The sequence below is a fragment of the Centruroides vittatus genome, unplaced genomic scaffold (assembly GCF_030686945.1).
Source record: "Centruroides vittatus isolate TY-2023 unplaced genomic scaffold, ASM3068694v2 contig_979, whole genome shotgun sequence".
In the NCBI taxonomy this organism is placed as follows: domain Eukaryota; kingdom Metazoa; phylum Arthropoda; class Arachnida; order Scorpiones; family Buthidae; genus Centruroides; species Centruroides vittatus.
The window spans coordinates 1,321,079-1,342,128 of record NW_027122650.1 but is presented as its reverse complement, the minus strand read 5'-3'; the positions used below and the strand labels follow the sequence as shown (position 1 = coordinate 1,342,128).

General features: G+C 28.3%; 1 protein-coding gene across 1 annotated transcript in view; it reads left to right on the top strand.

Moving 5' to 3' along the window:
• The window catches only part of LOC136985839 (protein LSM12-like), a 29,982-nt gene extending 9,473 nt beyond the window's left edge, over positions 1-20,509 (top strand). The window contains 5 exon segments of the mRNA XM_067283208.1: positions 7,756-7,889; positions 11,448-11,557; positions 11,650-11,722; positions 11,724-11,780; positions 19,814-20,509. Coding sequence (XP_067139309.1) covers positions 7,756-7,889; positions 11,448-11,557; positions 11,650-11,722; positions 11,724-11,780; positions 19,814-19,879 — 440 coding nt within the window. The 3' untranslated portion in view covers positions 19,880-20,509.
• Positions 20,510-21,050: the final 541 nt, after the last annotated feature.

Here is a 21,050-nt window from a genome sequence, read left to right as displayed (position 1 = left end):
ACCATTGCTAATGTGATAATGATGAGGCATTGGCATGATGTAGCAGTTTGTCAGTGAATCAAGAAGAATAAAACAAATAACTTTAACACAATAATTTCAAAATTAATTGTAATTGTCAAAAATAAGCATAAAAGTCAAAATAAACATTATATATATATATATATAAAGGCTTGTTCAATAAGTTTTGTCATTCAATAAGAGATGGCACTATTAAGTTTGTCACTTTATTTCTCTAAAAATAGTACTACTATTTTATGAACACGTGTGAAGTTTTACATAGATCTGTCAACTCATTGGTATATTTACAGCTGTTCAAAGTTGCATGTCACTGTATTTTTTTTACAATGGAAAAAATGGAATATCTTGTAGTGATAAAATTCTTATTTTTGGAAGGTGTAGCACCAAAACAATTCATGAATGATTGTTAAAAGTGTATAAGGACTCTTCACCTTCAATTAGAACAGTAGAAAGATGGGTTGCTGAATTTAAACGTGGTCATACAAGTCTTGAAGACGATCCACATGAAGGACATCCAAAAAGTGTATCAACGCCAGAAATTGTAGCAAAAATATGGCATATGGTTTTGGAAGGTTGTTGATTAACCAAGAGAGATTTAGTAGAAGCCCTAGGGATCTCATTAGGCAGTGTGAGAGAAATTTTGGCTGAAGTTTTGTGTTACAGAAAGCTGTGTGCACAATGGATGCCAGAAATCAGCCAAGGTGTTAAAATCAGTTTTTTGGGATGCAAAAGGAATTTTCTTTGTGGATTACCTCCAAACTGGTAAAACAATAAACTCAGATTATTATTGTAACCTTTTGGACCAGCTGGATGTAAGAATTCATGAGAAAAGAACTGGTTTTCAGAAGAAAAAAATCATTTTTCATCAAGACAGGGCACCCTCTCACACAACTCAAAACCATTGCAAAAATCAGTGAATTAAAGTATGAGTTTTTGCAACATCCACCCTATTTGCCAGATTTATCTCCCTCTGACTTCTGGCTGTTCTCACATCTCAAAAAATTCATGCCTGGTAAATGATTTTCATTAGACGAAGAGGTAATTGCAGCTGTGGAAGCGTATTTCAACAGTCTTCTGAATTCTCACTTCAGGAATGGAATCCATAAATTAGAAGATCACTGGAACAAGTGTATTGAAGTTCAGGGCGATTATATTAAATAATAAAATGTATTTCAAACCATAAAATTGTGTTGTTCTTATCAAATGACAAAACTTATTGAACAACCTGGTATGTATATGGTAGGCATTTTAAAAATGATCACACTCCCTTACTCACAAGGAGACCCTACGGGTTTGGGGAAATGGATTTTGATTATCTTCGGTGTGGAGGTAGTACACCGTGTGAATATACTATCTGTAAAATACTGAAGTGCAATACTCAAATGTAATCGAGAAAAATGAACTTAAAATTTTCTTTAGCACTTCATATATAAATTACGCGTACTGTCGCTTGAGCTGTGGCGTGAGTGGTAACGCTCCTGACTCATGCGCTTGTGTGCTTGGGTTCAATTCTCATGTGTATACTTTTTTTTTATCCATAAATACTTATAATGTATTTATTTATTTATGCATTAATTTATTTTTTATTTATTTATTTTAATTTAATTTCTACTGTTCCAAGTTTAATATTTTTACTTTGAAAACCCACCATTCACACGGTGTACTACCTCCACACCGAAGATAATCAAAATCTGTTTCCCCAAAGCCGTAGGGTCTCCTTGTCAGACTTTTCTAATATCTGGATCATCCCATATTAGTTTGTACATAGGAGAGTCTATTGTATTTGCAATTATAAAATGATACTGGCCTAATATATATATTTTAGGCCAGTATCATTTTATAATTGCAAATATATATATTTTGTGAATCATTTTATATAATATATAATGATTCTTTTCCTGTAATGCAGTCTTATGATTGCTTTATAAAAAAATATTCAAAAGAAGGTGGAAAGCTACAACATCAAGTTCGACAATTAGCCATCATACTCATTTGACCATGTTTGCTGTGATTCATTTCATTTTTATCAGTACATAACCAAAACAGAAAACTTTTAAAGTTGATATCTTACAAACTCTTACACAGTAAAGTAACTCCTGCTAATGTGTATTAGTCAGATAAGGGTACTATAACACATTAAAAATCCAAACAGTTCAAGGAGGGAAAGGATTGATGGTCCCCAAGCTGATGTCTTCAATACAGTATTTGTGATAAGGTATTTATCTAATAAAAGTATTGAAATGACACAATGGAATTAGTGATAGAAAAATAAGACAGATAGAGATAGCTAATTATTATAGGATGCTTCTCATATTTGATGTGATACATTTCCAGAGATATTAAAATAGGAAAATCTGTCTTACATTCAAATAAATATAGTATAAATCTAACTAGCAAAATATTTTTTTGTATGAATATATTTGTGCTTCCTGTTTTATAATAATTATTATATATCTTATGATTATTATTAAGGACTTTTTAAGATAGATAACTCAAACCAACTGTTCATACTAAGGGCAATTTATGCTGTTCTGTTAATTTTATTACTGGTATTATAAATAATTATCAACTGACTAATGACGCATATCTTTGTGACTAAATTCATATTTAATGACACTGCAGATATTGATAATTTATTTTAAAAATTTATCAAGATTCTCAACTGAAGGATATTTAGAATAAATTGCATTTAAATATAATTCTTTTGTTACAAATAATAATTTATTTTTTAATACTGTAGTTATTTATGTTTAAGATCTTAAATTTACTATTTTTATATAAATAGTATAATTTCAAACTTAATAAGACTTCTGGTTTATTTTATATATATTTTAGATATATAAAATATCTGAAATACTTTTCATTTTCAAAAATATGAGATTTTATAATTATAGTACTTCTGTTTTCTATATTGACTCAAAAAGATATCAACTAAATCATTTTAAGTTCTAGAAATATCCAATGCTTAAGTCTTTCATCTTTGTAGAGTAGTGAAATTCTCAAATGTAGCCATCAGGCTGTTGATTTTGTATCTTATCATTTACTAAGTATTATCAAAGTATTATCCATTTTGGGAAAATTTATGAAAGCCTAAATAAGAAGAGATGTGGATGCTATTACAAGAGATCTTTCTATAGCTGCACTTGTGTGAAACATAGTAAAGTTGTTTTCTGAGAAGCTCTAATGTAGCATAAGCAGGTAATGTAGTGTATAGACTTTATTCTTGGATAAACAAAAACATGCACATGCTTTTTATGAAAGACTTGCATGAACTTCTGTTTTGTGTTTCCGGTTAGTTGTAATTAAATGATAGAGGTGAAAGGTACCTGAAAATCATTTTAATTTGTAGGATATTGAAACAAATTTAAGGTATCAAGAAAAAAAAATATAAAGATTAGAATTTCCAGATCCATTAGACGAATAAGTCAGAAATAACATTTTTAAACAGTTAAAAATTTGAGCATACATTAATTTGGAAACATTTGGATTTATCTTATGCAAAGTAAATATACCTATGTACCCAAAAGAAGCTTTTAAAGCATATAAAAGTTTGGAAAGGTTTAAATTAATCAATAATGCATCTAATATTTTCAAACAGTGGGGTCTTTGAAAATATCTTGCAAGTTTTTTAACTGTATTTCTTTGTGCTATTTAATTGTATTCTTTGGTACAATATAAGCAATTAAATGGTACAATAGTACAGTTAAGCCAGTCCTGAAACATCCTTACAACTGTAGATACACTGATTCTAAATCAGCAAGGATGAATTCTCTGGGCTTGCTTAGCATGTACCACATGCTTAAGAGAGAGTTTTGATTGTCAATATATTTTTTATTTGAGAACAAATATGCCAATAATAATTTATTCTAACATGTAAGCTCTTTTATCATTTGTGTTTGCTTTTATTTATATTGACAGCTATTGACTAGCGGTTTTAAGTCAGTGCGATGCTTGCGGGGAACTCGATCACTTGCTCATGTGGAGGTTTGCCGCGGCAAACAATTGTGTGCTCATGATGTCATTCAAAGCATTTAACACAGCCAGACTATATTGGAAGTTTGCAATACCCAGTCAGCATACATATATTGTGTACAGGGCAGATCTACATAGGGACTAATAAGGCTTAAGCTCTGGGGTCCCAGTGTTAAGGGCCAACAAAAATTGAATTATCATCATAAATTTTTAATACTTTTTCATTATAATATATTTAATGTGTAGATATAATGGGCTTTATAATAGTCTATACTTCTTTATTCACACCAAATAATAATATTTCTGCTTATTGTTTAGTGCTAGAGATAGGCTTATTATTCTTATTATAACTTTCAGTTTGCTTAAAAATTTTGGTCAGGATTTGCAAATCCTGACCAAAATTTTGCCCTTGCAAATCAGAAACTTGGATCATTATTAACAAATCCATCCCTGTTTTAGTTTCATCAAGGTCAGCATAAACTGATCTTTTCTCAGTTGAAATTTACCTGTAATTATTCCAGTTGTATTAATAAACTCTAACAGTTTACTAAATAAAGAAGTGTTTATCAATCCACTGTAAAATAAGATTGATCTTGATAAATAATAGTTGTAATATTCTGTTTGAATATTAAACATTTGTTTTTTTCCTAGATTTGCTATTTTTTTGGATGTAATTAGAATTTTTTTTTTAATTTTATATTTTCTTCTAATAAGATATATACTATGACATTTCACCTGCGTTATTTTGCAAGTGATATGCTGGTTCCTCAGTGCTACTTACCTCTGGAATGATTAGATGGTTTATCTATGAAGTATCTTTTTGTTTTTTTAACATTTTTGAAAGACTTATCTGCATTTCTGGAAATATCTGAATTATCTGGATCTTTTATAGCAATTGTAACATTTTATTTTTTATATTTTCTCGAGATTTGTGAAGATGTAATGATGGTACCCACTCTGGACTGTTGGGATTATTGGATGGTTGACCTATGAAACTAACAGAATATACTACTCAGCATACTGTTCCATATTTATGTTTAGGGTGTAAATTTGCACTCATTATCTCAAAGTGTCATAAACATATTTCTAGAAATATTCACACTCACAAAAACATTGATTAGCAACAACAGGAAGTTAGAAGTTGGAAGTGTTAGTAAGTTCCTTAGCTGTGCCATCTGTTGAGAAATTTATTACTGAATACAGTCTATATGAGAAATCTCTACTACAGATTTCAGAATAACTTTTTGTAGAGCATTATGCATATAAGAACATATACAGCATAAGGGAGTTTTAAGCATTCATTAATATTTATAAACATAAAATTTCAAAAATATTTAATAGAATTATATAAAAAATATACAGTGGAACCTCACTTAATGAGCATAATTCGTTCCAGAATCTTACTTGTAATGCAAAACACTCGTTAAGTGAAACATTTTTTTCCATATAAATTAATGTAAAATATGATAATGCATTCCACGCCGAAAAAATACTCAAATATTTTATGTACAGTAGAGCGTCGTTAATCGGAACGCCAGTAATCGGAAGGATTTTCAGTCAGACTGTGTCGTGCTGAATCGAACGTTTTTGATACTAGATTTACTTCTAAAGTATAATTTTCATGTTTTTTATATTCTTGAATATATTTATTTTGTTTGTACAAAATGAAGAAATAATTTTTAACGATACGATAGCCTCGATTATTATTATAAAAATTTTCGTTAGGTTTAAAATCGACGAAAATTCAACACGAAGCGACATGCAACGGAGAAAAATTTGAACATCGGACAGGTTAATATATTTTTTCATACAAAGTCGGTAATCGGAACAACCCCAGTCCCCAATTGATTCCGATTTTCGACGCTCTACTGTATAACGTTTATTCAAAGAAAATTATATGATATACATTGTTAAGGAGCATGAATCATCATTTTTTCTTCTAGTGTGGAATGACCTACCTGGAATGCAAATTTGATTTGCAGAAAAGAAAAAAGTCACAGATAATATGTCTGATAAACATGCCAAATTCTTGGCTATGTAAAGGCTATAATTAAATATTAGAAATTAATTAATTTGACTAGAAATAGGCAGTTACGCTTCCATCTCATATTTAATGTAATAATTATAAATAAATAAATTTTAATTTAGTCATTTCTGGAATCAGTCATTAAATTTAATACGAGATGGTAACATAACTGCCTACCTCTTGTCAAATTAATTACTTTCTAATATTTAATTATGGCTTTAACATAGACCAAGAATTTGGCTTATCATTTGGCGTGTTTATTTTATAACATGCTATGGTTGTTGATGTTTGTAAGTAATATGTGTGAACAGAAGTTTGGAAAAATGTGTGATCACAAGCAACACTAAGATGCTAGTGGAATGAGTGCTAAACACAGACTGATAGGGCATGTGCATAATCCAGGACTTCCCCTCTCCTGGTCACTTGTTATGCAAAACATCGCTTGTTAAGCAAGTCATTTTTTTAACAATTTGGTTTGCTCGTGATGCGAGGTTCTACTGTATATTAATAAATACTAAGATGAAACAAGATTCCATTTAATTTTTTCAGAAATCAAACAAGTTTATTCCTGGATTAAAATTTTTTTTTATTATTTTGAAAAGTATTTGTTCCTTCCTAACTATTTGTATGATGGGGTTGAATATTTATAAAGAAATTTTTCTATTTTTTTCTTATGATCTATATAAGCCAAATGATCACTGATAATGACTGGGCTATTATTAGCCTGATTATTATTGGTGATCATTTGGCTAGTATTAAAACCTCAAGCTCTGGGATGTTGTTATATATGATCTAATTTTAGAATTCTAAACAGACAACTTCAATCTAACTTTCTAAACTTTATGTAATTACAAGATTGTTCCATTACAAAGTTTATCTTTTCTCAGTTATTTCCTGTATATAAAATTTCTTGTACACATGGTAGTGATCAGCAGACTATCAAAAAGGGGGGTACAAGCTCTAAAAAAGGTCATTGTACATTATGCAAGGAGCTTCAAACTCTGGTTTAGAGTTAGATCAGTGCTCCCACAAGGTGGTACTGGTGGTACTTGGGAATAACTTTGAAAACAAGAAATGTGGTTTTGGTCAACATATGATAAACAAATAACTACATAAAAATAGTTGCATGGGACAACATGTGTATATATATATATATGTGTGTGTGTGTGTATAATTATATATATATTATACTGTGAAAGACCGAAATCCTGCAAATATCAACATTCTTCGGTGAATGTCGGCATTCACACAGTCGTTTCGTGCATGTACGAAATTTTCTAAATATCATTATTTCTCACTTTCACGGACATTCAGCATGCACTGATGTGAACGTTGAAATAAAAATATTGTTCCTAGCATTTAGTCGTAGAGCAATTTTTTTTTGCAATTATAGCATGTATAGCCTTCTCTTCCATTTCTCGAATTAGTTGCAGCTGCTTGTCTGAAGTACATTTTTACATAATGTAACATAAACTAACCTAACCTAACCTAAAACAAACCTAAACCTAACCTAAACCTATACTAACATAATGTAACATTAATAATATCACCAAATATTTGGTCTTTCACCAATGGGCTGTCGTATGTGTCGACATTCTCTAATTTTGGTCTTTCACAGTAACATGTGTATATATATATATATATATATATATAAGTGGTCATTTTAATGACATTAAATTACATTTAGCATGTAATATTTGATGTATTTTAAAATCAATGATTCCTTAATCTGTTATCAGAATGCCCCAGTTCTAATGGAAAAGCTAACAATAATGATATACATATGATTAATTTGGATTTTGTGGAAGATGTTGAAGTAAAAAAGGAAATATCGAGTACTCCTCCAGCTCTACAATCATTAAATCTTGATAAGGTAATAATTTATTTGTTTTTATATAGCATAATTATACAACTAATTTACTGCAATACATAAGTTATTTAAATGTATAAATTCTTCATTGCATACACTTTTTTTGTAAAAAAAAAAGTTTTAAAATTCCTATATAATATAGTCTAATAAAATATTAAGATGATAAAAAGTTTCAAAAAAGTTTTTAATACTACATAATCTAAAAATAAAAAGTTTTAAAAATACATTGTAATTCTAACATGTATCAAATAACGGATTTTTATAGGAGCTAATTGGAAAATTTCAGAACATGTGGAAATGGAGACAATGGGAGTTAATTGGCTTTTATTTAAAAAAATTTAAATTTTAATTCTTAAGATCTGTTTATTAAACTGTTGGAACAATTTGACATGATTTCATGTCAGAGTAAAATTATAGAGCATTTTAGTTAATATCACTATGAAAGTAAAATAAAAATAAACATTTGTTTAACAAAATAATAGAAATATTTTGTAAAATCTACAGAATTCATTTAAATTAATTTAAAATATTTTATTCATGTGATCAATGATAAAGAATTAATAGTTTATCGATGTAATAAAGAAAATTATCAACAACATATATCTATTTAAACATTTAAAATTTACTACTGTAATTTTAATTAGTTACATAATTTCATTTAAAAAAAATTACAGTATACAAGTACTTATACATTTTTATAAGTACATACAAATACTTATACATTTTTATAAGTATTTTTAAATCATTCTGTTCATGTAATGAAAAAGATTATTACACTTTTATCTGTTTTTTATTTTACTATTATGAACACTTTTGAGCCAGATATTCGGTGGGAATAATGTTGATTCATGGAAAATCTCTGAAGTTCTGCAATTAGTTTTACATAGATTCCAGAAAATATTTTCTTTATTCAACCTGTGAAGAGACAGCATGGGCTCCAGTAAAACCTCTGGACCCCACTCTTCAGATCACTTTTTCTTCTTTCAAGGGATTGGTGGGTCATATTTGACCCAATATTGTAATAGGCAACACACACTATAAATAGATACACCCCATTGGACATTTAAGAAAAATTTTTGGAGGGGGGGAAAAGTTCAAATTCAAACATGTCAGAGAGTCTTCTATACATTCCAATCTAGAATGCTCCAATCTACTCTGTTTTTGTTCAATCTAATTTCAAGTTTTCTTTTTGCTTTATCTATCTATAATGGTATGGTATTTGACAACATTTAAATCTACATACTGTATTACTCTGTTCCATAATATCTCTTTTTTTTTAACTCAGTTTTCTATCTTACTGTTTTATTATTATTATTATTATTATTAAATTTTGATATTACTTTAATATTTCTTCTATTTCATTTTTAATGTGTTCTTATAACACTAACACAAGGTGGCCACTCACATTGCCATTTGCCATGTAGCAAATTTAAGTTTTCCATGCATTTTAACAGGAGAAGAATCAATGAAATAAATAATACCTATATATATACACCTATCCCTCGATTTACACGGAAGATAGGTTCCTGAGAAAAACGTGTAAATCGAATTTGTATCTTTTTGAATGTAAAACCGTGTAAATCGAAAAGTATGCAAAAAACGCATAATTTCGTTGTTTATTAATTATGAATTTTTTCAATTTTTTAAAGGTACATAAATCAAACAAAAATATTGAAAGGCAAAAAAAATATATTCTTTTATTAATTAAATACAAAGAACAAAGGAACAAAAAATAAAATCTGATAGATTCATAAAAATGTAATGTAATTGTGTAATGTAATGTAAAAAATGTAATTAAAAATAATGTAATTGTTTGTTACTTATGAATATGAAAAATTAAAATTTTCTGGTTTAAAACTATGTGCAATGAATGCAACTTCGTGCATATGGGGGAGTACCCTATATCCGTTATCGGTTACTATTTGACGGATTGAAATAAAACTGTCACCTAGTATCCTAAATATCAGCTATAACATATAATTAAGGTGGATTGGAATATAGATGTAGATTAGAGTTAAAAATTGTTCCTTTTGATCATAGCCAGTTTATTTTCTACATTTATTTTTTAAACCGTGTAAAAGCAAAAACGTGTAAAAAAAAAGTACCGTGTAAAACGAGGGATAAGTGTGTAAAATAAAGCAAGAGTAATTTTTCTTAAAGAATAGTTTTCTTATCAGATATATTAATAGAACCATATACTAGTCAGTCTTGTTATCTGTTATCATAACAGCATAATGCTTGGTTCTCACTATTACAAGTCAAAATGAATAATTATATGATATAAATTAAAAATGATGTATTTTTTTCCAAATGAATGAAATCATTTTTACTTTCTTATATAACAGAGGGAAAGTATGGTGATCAGTCAAAAAATGGCCCCCTCAAGATTTTTACATTTTTGGACTCAGAATCTTGAAATGCGAAAAAGTTTGGATGGTAGTTGCTTCTAGTTTAATGGCTATGTTGAGGAAGTGGGCTTCATCGTAAAGATGCAAAGTTCAGATAATGTTTCTAAAGCACTTTATTTTTAGATTGATTTATAATAACTTAAGAATATGTTTATTTTCAACATAATCACCATGGACCTTAATGCATTTGGTGAGCCTGGAAACAAGTTTCTTGATGCTGATGTCATATAAACCTCCTGTCTGTTCTTGTAATCACATCATCACAGTGTCTTGAATTTTGTCATCCTTATCAAACTTCTTTTCAGAGAGATATTCCAAAACATCTCACTTGAATTTCTGTAATAACTCTTGTGTGATTTGAGCAGTGTTCAGATGGATATTATCATGAAGTAGGACACCATTTTGTCATATTTTGCATATTCATAGTGTCTTCACCATAAATGGAAACAAGTTTCCTATTTCAGTGGCAGTTTTTCCTTTTGTGCAAAGGAGTCAAATTACTGATTGAATGCAAAGAAATCAAATTATTTGGCAGAATTAGAAACTGACATGACCATTTTAAACACAACGGCAAGCATAATGATAATGCAATTAAAATCAAACGATTTCTGTCACAAGACTCAGACCCTAACAGATGCAGCATTACAGAAAGTTGTGAAAAAATTTTTTGTGGATTTCTATTCACCTTGTATCTTTACTTTCTGAACATGCCTTGTATTTTCATTTAAGGAAAATGAAGGATTATTTCCCTTAGCCTTTTAATTAAAATAAAAATCTCTCTTTCAGTATATTTTTCTAGTACAGTACATGTGAAAAATGAAGAGTTCAACAGTGATCTAACCTCTTCAGATATCAAACTTCAGTTAATAATGCTAAAATTTTTATGTATTAGATATCTCTGAACAAAATGAAAACTTACTACAATTAAGTATTGATCGAAACAAAACAAGTATCACACTGAAATTTGAAGAAGTAGTGTATGCCACTTTTACATAATAGCATCTCAATTTAAAAAAAAAGGGGTTAGAGCACTGTTGCACTTGACTTTTAATTGTAAATGAGTTTATTCTATTGATGGTTTAAATGTCTTCTTAGCTGTTGAAAATAAAACTTTTATATTAAATTGTATTACATAGCAAAAATTTTATTGTAGTTAAACAGCAGAGCGAAACAAAATATAAAAGAAAGACAGTGTTTAGTGACAGCTATATCATCTGGAGTCAGCCAAGAAGGAATGAAATTATTTGTTGCCATTACCAAGACGTAAGTGTTTTAGGTAGTTTTTAACAAAATTTAATTATTTTGTTAGAACTTAATTATAGTAGTAATAAAAAAAATTTGTTTTAAATTTTAAGTATCAGTGAAGTTTCCTGGCAAGGCAAGAATATAGTTGTAATGAATCAAGTTACCATCACTCCACCTTATCGTCCCTGAGAATTGTAAAGGGAAAACTGAAGGTGAAGCCTTAAACCATGTTAGAAAGATAGTAAGTAAAATTTGAAATATAAACACTGAAATTTTAAGTGTTTACTTCTACTTATATATATAAAATTCTACTTTCAAAAACATCTTATTAATGGTTATTAAAGTAAGATATTTTCATCTAACTAAATTTGTATTTTTATGGAAGATAACATTAAAATGTTTTACTTTTTTCCACAAAGTACATAGATATGAAGAAATTATTTTCTTAAAATAATTGATATTAAACTTTAATTTTGAAGTACAAATATTTAGGATATTTTAAAATGATGTATTTTGATGTATTTTAATCTTGTTTAGTTTGAAGTATTACTAATCATCATTCTTAGTAGTGATTAGTGCTACATTTTCATTTAGTATTACAAGTAAATATGTTATTCTAAATGGCAATCATCATTAAAAATACTGATAATCTTTGTAAAGTACCAATTATATTAATCTTTAATGTAATAGATTAAGATGAAACTTTAACATATACTTCTATAATAGTTTTTACTCCTTTACATTAAGATATCAATTATTAATATTTATCATAACAAATAGAAACAATTTGGAATTCATTTGATTCTCAGAATAGTTCACTTTCAGGAAATAAATATTTTCTTAATATTTTACCCCATTGTCATATTATTTTATTTTGGAATCTTTATTTGTGATGAATTAATTTCTTTCTCCAAATAACCTTGGTAGTCTTTTTATTAGAATTTTATTTATCATTATCAGTTTAGAATCATAAATTATTTTTTTATGTTGCCTACTGCTTACTGTTTTTGTAATGTGTGTTATAAAGAAAGTTGGACACAAGCATGGTCTATATACTGTATTTACTCACATATAAGACGAGGTTTTTATTCATTTTTCACTGCTTTGAAAACCTAGGTTGTCTTATATGCGCTAGCGAAGGATTCTTTGCGTTTTTGCAATAATTTCTGTGAATTGTGTATATTTCATGCTGTCATTATAGGTCTACAGTCTATTTATCGTAAGTTGGCACCTATTGTTAACAAAGTAAAACACACTTTCCTTTGTTTATTGGTTTAATCCTACATCCATTAATTAAAAACTGCATTGCATCTGATTCATTCACAGAAAATAGTTTCTAGTTATTTATAAAAACATTAATGAAATACAAGTCACTTAGCAATGATTATAAATGTAATTATTTTATATTACTTAAATTGTTATTTTTAATGAATATTAGCACATTCTTAATCATTAAAAATAAACTTTTTTCAGTTCATGTTTTGGCTTTGTTTTCCATTTTATCACCTATTAAGGCAAACATGGTTGTTTAATATGTGTATTTGATAATATTTTATGTGTGATTAAATGAAATAAAATTAGAACTGTATTAATAAATCTAATTTTCTTTGTTTTGATCTATAAAGTCATACTTTGTCCTATACACAAGATCATCTTATACCTGAGTAAATATGGTATTCTACTGGTCATATAATTCCACAAAGAAGTTACCAATGACAATTGTTCCTGTTAGGTGGTGTTACAGTCAACGATAACTCTACAACGCTATGGAAAAGCTTCATACAGTAGCAAATACAAACAAATTTTTGAGTCTTCAAAGAATATTTTACTAATTAATATAAACACAAATAGTGTGTTAAATTAATTAAAATATCTATAGCTGTGAGGTAGATAATAGTAGGGCTTATCACATCAATGATAATGGGCACAAACACTCAAGAATCAAAGTAAAAACATTTAATAAAACAAAAATGGGGTGTACAATAAGATGATTACAAAAGTATAGAAACCAAAAAATCCAAAATGCATTTTGGACTATTTTCTAATAGAAAATAGTCCCTCATCAGTTGGTTAACAAAAGGTTTTAGTATACTTAAAAATTATGCAAGGTGAAAGAATAAACTTAAAATTAAACTAAAAATATGCCTAAAGCTATACAATAAAGATGAAAATGTCACCATGATAGTATGAGCAGTAAGCAATATCAATGTAGACAGGAGTAATATTTCTTCTTTACATTGCATGGTAACTTGACGAACAGAGTGCAAAAATAATAAGACAACATTGATATTGCTTACTGCTCTTACTATCATGGTGACATTTTCATCTTTATTGTATAGCTTTAGGCATATTTTTAGTTTAATTTTAAATTTATTCTTTCAACTTGTATAATTTTTAAGTGTACTAAAACCTTTAGTTAACCAACTGATGAGGGACTGTTTTCTATTGGAAAATAGTCCGAAATGCATTTTGGATTTTTTGGTTTCTATACTTTTGTAATCATCTTATTGTACACCCTGTTTGTTTTATTAAATGTTTTTACTTTGATTCTTGAGCATTTGTGCCCATTATCATTGGTGTGATAAGCCCTACTATTATCTGCCTCACGGTTATAGATATTTTAATTAATTTAATTATACTTAGGGCTAAAAGCATTTTCTGTAATAACAAATAGTGTGGTTGAGATTACAGGATGATCCCAATTTATTCTATAACCACTTAACTATTGAGACCTTGTGGATAATTATTGCTTTTAGAAAGATGCTTTATTTATTAACACACTTTTTACAGTATGCATTTTGTACCATGACCCATATATTCATTAATTGAAGAATTAAAAATAAAAAATTAATTGACCAGAAGATGCAATAAATGTTTACAAAATACAAGTTTTGTTGATAACTTTTGTTAACAACCCATAGAAAAAATCCAAGGCTAATCAAAACGGGAACTAGTTTACACACGTGCCCTTAAATATGCCTGTTCAGATCTAATGTTAAGTTTACAAACATTCAGACATATAGTGTTATATATGATGCCTTTATTGCTAATTGACTACAGATGTATAATTTCTCTAGATAAACAGATATATAAAAAAATAAGTATGAATGTAACTTTTCTTAATAGGAAAATGATTGATTAAATACAAAATATACTAATCTTTCAAGGTGAATATTTTTGATGAATATGAGAAATAATTACAAGTATCTATGATTAACAATGGGAAGTCTGACAAAACTAGGTGATAATATAATTTTCAAATTTCAAAAGATAACTGCATTACGTGAAAATTTTTGGTACTATATTACCATACTTTCTGTTTGGCTAATATTATGTAAAATTATGAAAAATATTATATAGTAATTAAACATTTCTGTAATCTATGTGAAGATACATATAACTGATATAGATTTATTATAAACATAAGCAAACTCGTTTTTGTCTTAATATAAAAAGTTTTAAAATTTCTTTTTGTATTAATGCATTTTTGTTTCTGTATTTTTAAAACATGCAATTTATACATTTTTTTATTTTAGATTTATAATATATTCTTTTATTATTACATTATAAAATTCTTAATTGCAATATTAATAGTTGTTTTTATTAGTTGATAAATTAATAAATGAGATTGTTTTAGTTTTGACATAAGTTATTGAATTCTTGATAAATATTGTGATACAATCAATATTTGTAATTTTGTCTATTCTTTAAATTTATTTTTTGTCTGAGTTCAAAAACTTAAAATTTTATAGAATCAACTTTCACTTCTTGCAGGAAATTTATATTATTTTTGAATTGAAGATTTAACAAAATTCTGAACTATAGTTAAAACTTCTGTAAAAAAATTATTTGTATTTTTATTCAAGATGTAATGTGATTGTAAGAGAATAAATAATAATCTTTCTCATTTGAAAACACTGAATTAAATAATAATAACATAAAATTCGTATATGTGTTAAGAAAATATATAAAAATGTTACTTACCTAACCATGAAATATTAAAAATGTGAAAACTGAAATAACAAATGTTCTCTCTTTTCACTCTGAAATTAAATTTTATGTACTGTACAATAAATTATTTGTTAGACAAATAAATTATCATTTAACATTAAAATTTTAATACCTAATTTTATTATTTAAATTTTAAATAATTACATCGTGCAGTAATTATAACTTGAATCATTTTATATTCATTTAAGTTATATTCTTAATGTACTATTTTTTTATTATATATGTACATACTAAAATATATACTTTGATCTAATAGTTAAAGATATAATTCAAATGAGTTCTGATTAATAGAACATGTATAAATTTATAAAAAAATATTTTAAAGGTTATTTGGTGAAAGTTCAATTAATTCATCTTAAAGTTTTGTACACAAAGAAAAGAAAAGAAAAATACTGAGTTTACAAATTTATAGAGGCACATATTATTCTACATGTTGATTATTTAACTGAAAATGTCTTATTTCAACATTTTGAACTCTATCCTAGCTGATTCACAGTTAGTGAGATTGCAAGTTGGATGATCTACTGATGGTCACATACAGTTATTCATTTATATACAGTAGAGAGTCTTTTATCCAAATCAATTGGGGACTGGGGTTGTTCGGATTAGTGATTTGTTCAGATAACTGATTATGTACGAAGAAAATATATTAACCTGTCCGATGTTCAAATTTTTCTCCGTTGCATGTCGCTTCGTGTTGAATTTTCGTCGATTTTAAGCCTAACGAAAATTTTTATAATAATAATAATCGAGGCTATTGTATTGTTAAAAATTATTTCTTTATTTTGTACAAACAAAATAAATATATTGAAGAATATAAAAGCATGAAAATTATACTTTAGAAGTAAATCTAGTATCAAAAACGTTTGATTCAGCACAACACAGCCCAACTGAAAATCGTTTGGATAACCGGGGTTCGGATCAATGACTCTCTACTGTATTATAATCAGACTGTATTTTTTACAAAAGTGAAGAATGTGGGAATTACATCAAAACAAACAATTAAAAGCAAGAGGAAAATATCCACTTGCAATAAACATTCATTTGTTTTAATATAGAAGCACTGTTTTTATTATTATTTCTGAGCTACTTATTTTAAGTAACCTTACTGCTATCAGGATATGTTAGTAGGATGAATTATTTATTTATGGAATAAATAAATATATTACAGACCAAAAAACTATACAATACTGTACATAGCCTACTGTGTATAGCAGACATGGGCAAATGCGGCTCTTTTTGTTATATGCGGCTCTTGCTGAAAGCGTTAATTTCTGTTTTTTATTATTATTTTTACAATTTTATATTTATAATTTTGTGAAAATATGTTTATTAAAAAAATTCAATATTTGTTTTATATTATATAATAAAATTGTGCGCCTTACCATACTATCCGCCATGACAGTACAGAACTGCGGCTCCCATGCATTTTGCAAAATTACATTTTGGCTCCCACTGAAGTCTTGCTTGCCCGCCCTGATATATAGTGTATATTGTTAATATACACTATATATTGTTAATTAGTAAATTTTGAAGGAAAAATTGCTATCTTTGAGAAGTTGGTTAAGAACCATCATTGCATTTGAAAAAAATATTACAAAACAATAAATTTATTTAAATATTTACTTATTAAAGCCCTTGTGTACATAAACAACTATTAAAATTTAGCAAGAAAGAAATCAAATGGCAGTCTCAGCACCATCATCGGGAGCAATAGGTGTTAGGCAAAAAACTCATTGTGTTAAAATTTTACTATCTGAAACCGTGTCACTATTCTTTTTGTTGTTTAAGCCAGTGTTTCTCAAACTTTTTGGTTCGCGACCCCCCTTTTGCACTTAAAAATTTCAAAGGACCCCCAAAGAATGACTATGTGTAGGAAAACACCCCAGAGGGAGGGGGTTAAGTACCCTTTCATGGTCGCTCCAGTGCTGCCAGCTAAAAATGCATACCAACTAAAATAATATTGGAGTAGCCCAAGACATAGCCAAATATTGCAGTGCCACAGCACTAGCGGAAATTTAAATTTGCTGACTGAAAAGCTTTCGGTTGATCGGTTTTTGGATAATGACACTCTACTGTATTTCTAAATCGACTTGCCTACAGCACAATGCTAGCGAACACCATTCCAAATGACAATGTTGTTCTATCATAGTTTAGGTTGAGAGTGGAACTCGGGGGATTCCCCAATAGCGCACAAATTTATGTATATTAGGCTCGTATTAAAATATTTATATTGTTTTTATTATTTATATGTGCAATTTATTTAAGTAAAAATTATTTTATATATTTTTTATTTCTATTATTTCTAAACATGAATCCATAGTAAATTTATAAAATATTTGAAAAAAAAATTGATCTGGCATCAATTTTTCAGCGACCCCCAAATATTTTTTGCAGCTCCCAAGGGGTTGCGACCCCCACTTTGACTTTGAGAATCACTGGTTTAAGCACTATAAAGTGCAATTAATCAACCACTAGACATCTTTTCATCCTTTTATTTTTTATTTAGTTGAAACACGTTGTCAACTAAATAAAATATAAAAGGATGAAAGGATGCCCAGTGGTCGATTAATTGCACTTTATAGTGCTTAAACAACAAAAACAATGATTTTTGTTGTTTAAAATTTTTGATAATTTAGTTCTGTAATTTAAATGTGGATAACAGATTTTTTCCTGTGTTTATATACTGAATGATCATTGAATTAGGAACATTATGTCTGCACTATGATATATTGACTTGATTGATTGACTTCAGTTACCGGTCATGGGCAAATGGGACTATTTGAGCAGACAGATCATGGAATCTGGAGGATGGATGCTAGTATTTCCAAGATAGTTGCACTTGATGATTGTTCTCATATCATAGTGTATAGTGTATACCACAAGTGGATGGGTCCTGCACAAAGATCTTTTGGTATGGCCATATGTGATTGATCTGAGATGAACATCACAGTGGAACAGCTTACTGCCAGTACAACAATGGAGAAGACATTCTTGTTATGACAATGACCATTCAATATACCTTGCTGCAACTGGGGTTCTATAACCATCAACCTGCATGGGCATCTCTATTGACACTGTGTCATTGCAAACATTGCCATTCATGGGCAAGGGAAAGACATCATTGGGTCTTGGACATGTGGAAGAAAGTTGTTTAAAGTCTGCTGAACCATGAACCATAAAATCTGATGAACCATGTTTCATGCTTGAACCATAAACACTGTTGGGTTCAAATCTTGCATAAACAGTATCAAGCCTCATTCCTGGTTGAATAGTTGGTAGTGGCAGTATCATGATCTAGGTAGCACTCTCTTAATAAGGCCTAGGGCCATTGATCGTCCTCTCAATCCGTGAATGGTAAACAATGCAATGACCTGCTAGGTGATCATCTACATCCAATATCTCCAGGCTGTTTCCTGTTTTATCATAACACACCATCTTACTGAACAAATATACTTGGGAATGCTTGAAAGAACACAACAATGAATTCTACACACTGTCTTGGCTTGGCAAACTCATCAGACTGCAACTGCATTGAACATATTTGGGATATGCTGGAACATGTGGTGAGGTTCTCACCCACTCCTTCACAACTGACAAAATTATTCAAAGGAGTGTGGGTGTAGTTAATAAAAGAGGATGCTTGGCATCTGGTAGTCTATGCCCCAGAGTTTGCAAGCCATGATCACCCAGTAAAATGGACCAACCTGTTATTATGCAGGTGTTCCTAATGTGATTATATATAAAGTATTTATGAATAATTAAATCTAATTCTGTTTGGAATTATTATCTAGAAGAATAATAATAATAAATTAATTTTAAATAAATTTTTCATTAGATTCCTAACTAATATTATGCACACAAAACAATCAGTAACATAATAGATATAATTATGATTAAAAACCAAATTTGATGGATTGATTGATGATCAAATTTTTATCAAAATATCTATGAAAATTTTGTAATAAATATTTCTATTTTATATTCTACTTTTATTGAATAGGATAAATTGTATTGATATACATGTATATCAATACAATTTATCCTATTCTAACACATTGTCTTCAATAAGGCAGGAATTAAAAGATTAAAAGCTTTTCTGAAGATTTTGTTTAAAAACAATATTTATTACAAGTAATTACATTAATAATTTTCAAAATGTTTATAATTGTTTAGAATAATCAGTAATGAAAGTTGTACTGTTAACAATTTTGTTACTGTGTAAAAAATGCATATTTAAAGTTTTTATTTTTTATTTTTTAGGTTGAAAAACATCTGAAAGATCAGCAAATGCAACAACAGTCCAGATCGCAAATTGCCCAATCATAAATTGCATGACTCTAGGTTTACTTTTATTTTCAAAAGAGAATAACTTCCACAGTTGTCTGTTCAGTCTTGAGACAAGTGTGATGCTCTATATATAATTGTTCTCATGTTTACAGATGTCTAATATATATTAGTGCTTGGAAATTAAGATTTCTGTTTTAAATTTTAAAGAGATTTATTTATTTTATACTAATTTAAATATAAGATTTTTATTTGAACAGAATTTAGCATTTTTGCTCATTTTTTTTGAAATTTTTTGTATTTATATTCATAATACGAGAACATGTAATATATAAAGCACACATATGTCAAATTTTATCTAATTTGTTTCTCATGGACATTTTTGTATACATCTGACTGTGGAAGAGATTTCTCTGTAAATGGTGATGCCATCAAACAAGTGGAAAGTGAGATTATACAGTTTCATGCATGAAATGTATACATATCTCGGCAGACTAGTCCTGTTTCGTTGAAGCTTAACCACCTGATTCTAACACCAAAATGTGGGAAGTATGGCTATTTTGGTCTATTCATTAACAATAGACATCAAAGGTCCTGAATATGGTAAATTCCAAACAAAAAGAACTGTACCATAGTTAGACCTGTGTAATAAAGCATTCAGTCTATCCTAAATACTAATTGAGATTTATATCAAAGATACAAAGATATAAACACTTGAATTTTTAAGGTTTTAAAATTTTATAAAGTTTATTTGAAATTTTAATACTATATAATCTATAGTAGTTTCCAATTCACTTCACAGATATTACAGAAAGAATAGTTGTAATTATTAGTTAGATTTGATCATCATGTAGAAAGTAGGAACAAATAGATATGTTATCAAACTAACATGATCCTATATATTCATACAGTTAACTCATATTAAAATATAAAGCAGTCCAATTATTATCTTGCAACTTTTCTTATCTAAATATTTATTATTTAGCTGTTTTTCAGTTATTGAAATCTAGGGTTTATCCAAAAAAATTATAAAAATTTCAAATTTCACATGCTTTTTTAATGGTAAAAAATATTTTGACATGATTTTCACTATTGCATACCAAGTATTTTGGATAAATATCAGAATCATTCTGTTCGTTGTTAAATTGAAATCAATTTGCTTAATTACATGGATTTATCATCCAAATTATTTAGGAATTTTGGTAGGATAAAA